General features: G+C 45.6%; 1 protein-coding gene across 1 annotated transcript in view; it reads right to left on the reverse strand.

The window, feature by feature from the left end:
• SLC24A3 (solute carrier family 24 member 3) overlaps positions 1–7,808 on the reverse strand; it is a 598,815-nt gene extending 591,007 nt beyond the window's left edge. The window contains exon 1 of the mRNA XM_037057030.1: positions 6,683–7,808. Within this exon, the coding sequence (XP_036912925.1) occupies positions 6,683–7,118 (436 nt within the window). The 5' untranslated portion in view covers positions 7,119–7,808. The remainder of the gene's footprint in view (positions 1–6,682) is intronic.
• Between the last annotated feature and the right edge of the window lie 348 nt (positions 7,809–8,156).

Genomic DNA, 8,156 nt, shown 5'->3' on the forward strand with positions numbered 1-8,156 from the left:
ACTTTGTTTTTGCATCCAAATCCTACTCAAGAAAACTGCTTGTTATTTCCTGACCTGCACACACTTCAATTCTACAGTCTACTTCCTCACTACAGTGAAAATGACTTCTGCTTAAGATCAAACAGTGCAGAAGCACAAAGGGAAAAAGGAGGAGAAAAAATACAAAGTTGCAAATGTGAAATTCCGCCATACTAGGTCACAGACCACTTACTTTATTTGTTCACCCTCTCCTAGAAATAAAGTGATTGACAAGCAATAATGGCTAGGTCTTATGATTTAAATAGGCACTGTATATTGATTTGGACAGTCTCAAATATCTACATTTTGCTATTCTAATAGTACCTCTGCCCTTTCTACACATCAGCCTCATTCAAACGCCAAAGGTTCATTTTAGGTTTTATGCCTAAAACCTGATCATCTTATTGCAATCTTCCATGATGTCTGAGTACCACTTTCCAGGGTCTGTCTGCAGTATATCAGAAAAGCTGTCTCTCCTGCATCTCTGTCAGCACTGGATATTTTTATGTTTTCAGTTTTGCCAATCTGATGTTGCAAAGTGGTATTTCATCATGCAAATGTAGATTTCCCTTATCACTATTAATGCTGAGAAATTTTTACTTGTGTCTATTGGCCATTTGTAACTGCTTTTTTGTGAGTCTCCTGCCTGTATCTTCTGCCCATTTTTCTATGAGTTTGCCCTTTTTGTCCCCATTCTTTACCAACCTAATTTTTTACTTTCTAGGTTCCAGCTTCACCTGACCACCTACACCTCTCCCATACCATGTTGTATTTCTCATTTGTATCTTGCAGAGTGTTTGAAAAATAGTTGTTCAGTGCCTTTCTCTCACTAAAGCCTGAGTGCCATGAGGACTATATGCTGGGTATCTGTTTCTGACTCCGCTGCCACCTCAGCCACTAGCAAAAACCACAGGTGTTTATTGAATTAATTAACAAAGTTCCCTGTTTCTTATATCAATGAGGTTCAGGCAGAAATCCACTCAAGGTGTGCCCCTAAAAAGAGTTTCATAAAGGGAACATTTGAAAAGGTGGGGGCAGGGCTGGGAAAAGCAATGACGGATGGTGAAGCCCCCAGGACTTGCAGTTATGAGGAGAATCACCACTCCCAACCAAAAAAGCAATGAGGATGGCAAGTGAACCCTATGAGAGACCTCGAGCTAGAGGGGAGAGTCTGTGAGGTCCCACCCGCATCTGAGAAGTTATGGCTCAGTGATTAAAACTGCCTGGATGGTGCCCATCATCACTTCATTCAGAAAGCCTACTTCCACTTGAATCCTTAATACTACAAATTCTAAATCCTACAGAGAATAACACCACATTTCAAACCACTGCAAACAATAAAAATCACTGCCAAACAAGTTCTACAGGAATTGAAGGCAGGAAAAGGCCAGAAAAACTAGAATTACCTTTCCAGTGAAATCACCCATTTGCTATATGACTTCAGGGATGTTTTCTTAACTCCCCATACCTCAGTTTCCCTATTACAGAAATCTGTATACCATTATTTCCCCCCTCCAAAAATTATTTTTCTCATGGAAAAGAAATCTCCTTAAAGAAAAATATAGTTGCCAAAATCCAGTCCCATCAGCCAACTTCCACCAGGCCTTGGAATTCTCAGCAAATGGTTGGTTTTGCAATTCTTTCAGCTTTGCCAACCCTTCGGGGTAAAAAAAAAAAAAAAAACTTCCCACAGGATTGGAGGCTTTCAAAAAGTGGAGGAAATCTCTGAGAAAAATCTGGGTTGATGAGCAGCTAAGAAAAGCCAGGAGGAAGGAGACGCACACACACACACACACATACACACACATATGCAGAAAATAGAAGAGGTTGAAAAGCAATGTTTCTAAAATACTGCTTCTATGAAAGCAACCTTCTGTTATTCCTTTACTCTCCTGTTGACTGAAAAAAGGCAGCATGATTTCCATTTTCTTTTCATGTCCCCCTAAGCCCAGGCTAGGGAATACAATAACATGCAACTCTAATGATGGTGGGCTTAAATTCAAATCTTGCCACTTAATGAAGTGACACTGGGCAAGACACTCACCTTTCTGCAACTCAGTGTTAGCCCAAGAAAATGAGTAACAACATTGAATTTGCTGGATTGGGAACAGAATTATAAATCATGAAAATAAATACAGTATGTCCCAGCCAGTGGGCTCTGAACAGTAGTTAGTTAGTTAGTTAGTTAGTAGTTAGTTAGTTAACAGTAGTTAGTTTTATCACAGGTGCTGTAGTTTGAAAATCAAAAGAACTTCTTTACTTAACAAATGGCTTCTGAGCAGCTACTATTGGCTGGGTGACAGAGATGACAAAGATGAGAAAACTTTAGAAGGTCCCTGACATCCTGAGCTTAGAATCTAGTGAAGAAATGTAACACAAATCACAGCCAAAGAAATACATAATTGCCAGCGGTGATAAAGGTATGAAGGAAAAATAGAGTCTGCTCGGAGAGCAAAATGGGATCCTAGTCTATTCAGGAATACCTTGGGCCAAGAAGTCAAGGACAAAGAATTTACTAGGTACAGTGGTGACAGTGGGACCAGTCTGTGGTAGAGGTGTGAGGACAGAAGTGTCACTCGAGAAGCAGAAGAAAGGTCAGAGTGTTGTATCATGGAAAGGAGAAATAAAGCTGGTGAATCTGCAATACCTCCCTGTAAGCCACAGGAGGCACTGAAAGGCTGTGGTTATGGTCTGCTGAGGAGGGGACACCACAAAGCTAAAGATGGGCTCCCAGATCTGCAACTGACATTTGCTATAAAACTCCACGCAGCCCCCTTTTCACCTCTGGACCCCATCCTAGTTAGATGAGTAGCAATTTTTCATGGTTACAAAGTATTCCAAAAACTACATACACACATACATTCCAAGAGAAAAGGGCAGAAGTACATTTATTATTCACCACTTACTACCTTGGGAAATACGTACAATTACTCTTAGTTTATTATCCCTTTGAATGCCTGATTTTCCAAAGACAGTCACACCAGTATCTCCCACTGCATGTGCTCTCCTTGCAATGTACCTTGACATGCGTCCACTGAGTAAATGATGGCATCAGTTTCCTTGAACTTGGCCTGACACTTGCTTCCTTGGCCAACAGGAAAGTGATACCATGTGACTTCTGAGGCTAAGACACAAAAATGCCATGCAGTTCTACGTTATTCTTATGCAACACAGCTGCCAAGCTCTGAGGAAGTTCAAACAAAGGCACATGGACAGGGCACATGTAGGTGTTCTGGTTGACATCCCAGCTGAGGGACCAGCTAACAGCTGGCATCAACCCCAGACATGGGAGTGATGTTGTCACCAGGTGACTGCAGATCCAGCTGTCAAATCACCTAGCCTTTCAATCTTTTCAGCTGAGGCTCTGGGCATAATGTATCAGAGAAAAGCCACCCCCCACCATGTTCTCTCTAAATTCCTGAGGCAAAGTATCCATGAGGAAAAAAATAAAATAAGTATTTCATATCATTACATTTAGGGTAGTTTCTTATGCAACATTAGTAACTGGAACAGAAGTATCTGAAAGTATGTGTGTGTAAAAGTACATATATATACACACATACATATTTTATTCACCATTCACCTTCGCAGAACCTTCTTCAGGAAATGGTTACTACTGAGTTAGAGATCGTGGGCTTTATCCACACCACTTCTGTAAAAAGATGACCAGGTTCCTTACTTCAAACAATAATTAAACACTTTTAAAACAGTCAAAACATACAAAAGTAATCTATCCTGACTGCAGAAAAAAATTTTAAAAAAGAGAAAGAAAGAAAAGAAAACATTTGTTAGCAAACCCAACAAGTTACTTCAATTGGCTTTGAAAATAGATCAAAAATGAGATCTTCATTGATAACAACTAAATAGGACACTCAGGGCCCTTTCTCCACTACTGAAGTCTCAAACATCTGCAGAGAGTGTTTGTGTAGTAAATAAGTTAATGCCTGTAAAGTGGACTTAGTACAACCACTGCCTTTTAAGAGACTACAAAATTCCAGTTACTAGTATTCCTTCATTGTTGTGAGAATTAACATTTTTCTGGATTCCAGTGCTAACCCTTTCAACCTATGTTTTACAATGCTCCTGTTCCATCTCAGCAGAAAAGAATCTACACTGAGTTTGGTTAAAAGTCAAGAAAGGGATCTCAGATTCCATATGATTAGAAATATTATACATTATGCAACATACCTACCACACACTTCTATTTTGGTTTAGTAAAATAACTGTTCTTTTTATTTTTAAAAAAGTTAATATGTGTTAGAGAAAAAGATTCTGAGAAGTTACACTTAATCACTGCATGGCTTTCAAGATGAATAAACAAAAATATTACCTTTGATCTTTATGAAAGTACTTTCTATGTTATTATATAAATATTACAAAGCTGCACCCAGATGGTGGTATGAATACCAGGGAAGAGAAGTGAGATTGAAGAGCCAGGTCAACTCTCGCTGGTTTCTTCCTCCATTCACCAATTGCTGTGTAACCTTAAGCAAATTGCTTAGCCTCTCTAAGTCCCAGCATCTTTAAAACAAGGCTAAATTCCAAACATTTTATCCATATTGAAGGGACCCTTAAGTAGAGTACCCCAAGTATACAGAGTAATAGTCATAATTCAAATACTTAAATATGCTGAATAACCACCTCCCAAGCAAAATAATCATTTATAGATTCAAACACATTAATTAACATCTTTAAAGACCTGTACTTTGCTGTCAAACATTGCTGTTCATTGTTTAATAAAATTATCACCATATAATAGAAGAAAAAGCAATTCAACACAGAATGACTAGTATACCATTTGGGGGAAATAAATGGAGGTTGGATGACATCCCCTTAACACTGTTGGCTTTTCACCTTCAGGTGCTGGGGTGAGGACCTTCTTAAGCCCAACATTTATGAGAGGGAGTGAGGGAGGGAAAGAGAATATGAATGGTAAGAAGAAAGAGAGATGAAGAGAAGGAATGGGGGAAAGGGCTGTGCTATGGAACTAAATCTGAGTCATTGGCACCTGGACAGAAATGTCACTGCTAAGGAAACCATCTCAAAATAGCATTCTAGTCACCAGGTCTCCAGTTTGCAGAGTGTCTTAATACTCATCCCTCCAGAACATTCTAGCTTTCTCAGGGCCCAGGCAGTCCCACGCCACTGATGGACTTAATTGTATGGGTCACTTGCTCCATCCAGAAAGATGTCTTTTCTATCCTGGAAAGTGGTGGGAACTGCATGACTCACAGAACCCCAACATGCAAGAAACATGGCCAGCATGTAATTGACTTGGAATGGCCCTTTCCAAAGGTGGCGTGAAGTACATACAGATTGGCTTTCAACTCACAGATTGAAAGGGGGTTCATGAAAACTCTGTTGGTGAGAACTGGCAAGTCTGACTCTACCTTTAGGGAGAGGTCCACTTCCCTCACCCAGCACAACCCCCTTCCTCACATCAGTTCCCACCACACAATCCCGGTTCAGGTCAGACAATCTGGGATTCAGGGGCAATGGTAAGAGCCATGGAGTCTTAACAGTTTCACTGAAGGCCAGAACAGATTCTCATATTACCATATATGATGAAGTCTGTCAACAGGTCTGCTAAGACCTGAACCAAGACATACCATCTGCTTTCCCCACAAAGCATGAGACCAACCAATTTGGGGAAGATCTCTTAACTGATGAACTTTTAAAAATATTTACAGTCACTATCAAAATACCTTTATGTTGCACTTTATAACACCTTGTATTAAAACTACATCTATCTTAATACCAAAGCACATATTTGTAACTGCTTTTTCTCACAATTATTTATATGACTATTTTCCCAGGAACCATGCCACTTGAACGGCTGGGATATAAAACCATTTTACAACAGTTATTCTTCCAAGTCTTTCCTCTGTTTTTTAGACAGCTGCACCTCAGGGTCCAAACTGTTTTTTGGTGGACAACTGTTCTGAGCACATTTCTCCACAAGATCTATTTCAGCTCAAGGAAAGCCAAGGACAAAAATACAACAAAAGTTTGTGTGAGAGGATGGACCCACTGCAGGGCACCATGAAAGCAGAATGTAGAGTGAGGAGCAGTTCAGTTGAAACCATTTCTTCCAGAACTGCAAGTCCACAAAAAGGATCAGTCCTCTCAGTGTCAGGTTAGTTTAAGAGAACAAGTTCATTCCTAAATCGTAGCCAGGTGGCCAGCACTTTTTTCCTATCCAAGTTTCCAGCATCTGTTCTGAAAAGGTGGGTATGGAGCTTTCTACCTGGTCCATCCTGCCTGTTCCATATGGAAAACAGTTGGGAACTATCTGTTCAGTCTCCTTCATGCCTTCAACCCAAAGAGTACACAGGTGGTTACCAGCACAGGTATGGAATCTTACCAGGTCAACTTTATTGGGGGACTTGCTTGGAGTAACGGTCCCCACCGCCCCCAATATTAGTCCATCCAAAAGACACAGGTAAGGGTTCCTGGGGGCCAGCCTGGCACCCTAGGGTGCTAGCTACTTCTCTGTGAGTAGTCCTCGCCTTCAGGGACCCTCTGGCAGAGCCCCTCGAAGGGGCAGTGGGAGTCTTCGTGCCCAGCACCCCCTCCTGCCCAGCCTGCTTGCCCCGTGCCCAGCCCAGGGACCCCCAGCTGCCAGAGCCCCAGAGTCCACTCAGGGTAAGCAGCGAGCACCCACCATTATGTTCTTGCATGCTCGACAGCGACCAGAGCAGCAGCGTCACCAAGGCCAGGAAGCAGAGCTGGCTTAGTAGAAGGTCTCTCCGGCGACTTCGGCGACGCTCTCGGTCCTCCTCCTCGGGCGACAGCATCCTTGGGAGGCAAGGCAGCTGCCCCGGAGGGCGGCGGCCGCTCGGGTCTCGGGCAACGGCGGCGGGTACACGGGCGGGAGGCAGCCCTGCGCTCTGCAGTCGCGCGTCCTCGCTGCGCTCCTGCCCTGCCGCTGCTCCAGCCTCCTTTTCCTCTTCCTCGCCGCTGCCGGTCTTCTTCTGGTTCTGGTCCTCCTCTTCGCTATCGCTCAGTCCCTCCTCTCCCTCTTCTACCTCCTCCTCCTCGCCTGGGGCCCACGCTGCCGCCTCCCGGGACTCCGGGTCCCTCTCCTCGTCGCGCGCCATGGCTCCCACGCTCGGCGTCCGTGCTCGGCCTCGGGCGGCGGCGCGACGGGGGTGGTGGGGTGGTGGGGTGGCGAGGGTGGCGGGGAGGCGGGGGCAGGGGCGGCCGAGAGGAGAAGGAGGAGCAGGGACGGACCAGAGGGAGGAGGCCCTGCGGCTAGCCAGCTCCGCCGGCTAGCGAGGCCACTCTAGCTGGCTCCGGCCTCGCGGGCTGCAGGGGCGCTTCTCGGGGCTGCCCGCCTACTCCATGGTTCGCGCGGGGAGCCGAGGCCGAGCTGGACCGGAGCGCGCGGGGAGCACCAAAGGAGGCGGGAGCACTGAGGCGCAACTCTCCGCACCCTGCAACGCGCAGAGGCTCGGGCGCGGGCGGGGGCCAGTGCGAGGACGTAGCTCGACACTGGCCAGCACCAGGCAGAGGGGCCTCGTGGGGAGGAGACTGAGCTGACAGGGAAGCCCCGTGCTCAAACCTTCAATCCTTTCCTGTCAGGAGAAAGGGGGTGGCGAAGGAGCTCCCCTCTCACGAAACCCAAGCTGTGGAAAGACCGGTGACCAGGAATATGTATTCACTGGAAACTTTCAAAGAAATCCAGGATTTCTTCAGCCTCCTATCCACCCTCTACTCAGAAAGGGGACACCCAACCATCTGCCTCACCTCCTCCTGTAGGCCTCCTGGGTTTCCGTCCGCCCCCTTGTGGGGATCCCCCGGCGCGCCAATCTCCGGACCTGGATCAGGACTTCCCAGAGGCTCTTGGCCTACAGGGGGTGTCTTGGCTCCCCCGTCTGGCCCTGGCGCGCACTTCACTCCTTGATCGTGCTGGACGAAGCCAAATGCTGTGGCTGAAGGAAGTGGGGCACCTGGCACTGTCCCTGGGTGAAGTTGCCTGGGGTTTCTTGCCAACGTTGGGAGGAGGCTCCTGGGCATCAGGGATCATCAGCTGGCTCGTACCTCTGAGGTCGGAGCCCTAATACCCCCATTCCCTTGCATCCAGTGTATCGACTGTCTTCGTCCACAGCCCTATGGAAACTGTGCATTTAGATAAG

Source organism: Sturnira hondurensis, unplaced genomic scaffold, assembly GCF_014824575.4.
Source record: "Sturnira hondurensis isolate 20B ecotype Veracruz unplaced genomic scaffold, ASM1482457v3 Scaffold0009244, whole genome shotgun sequence".
NCBI lineage: Eukaryota > Metazoa > Chordata > Mammalia > Chiroptera > Phyllostomidae > Sturnira > Sturnira hondurensis.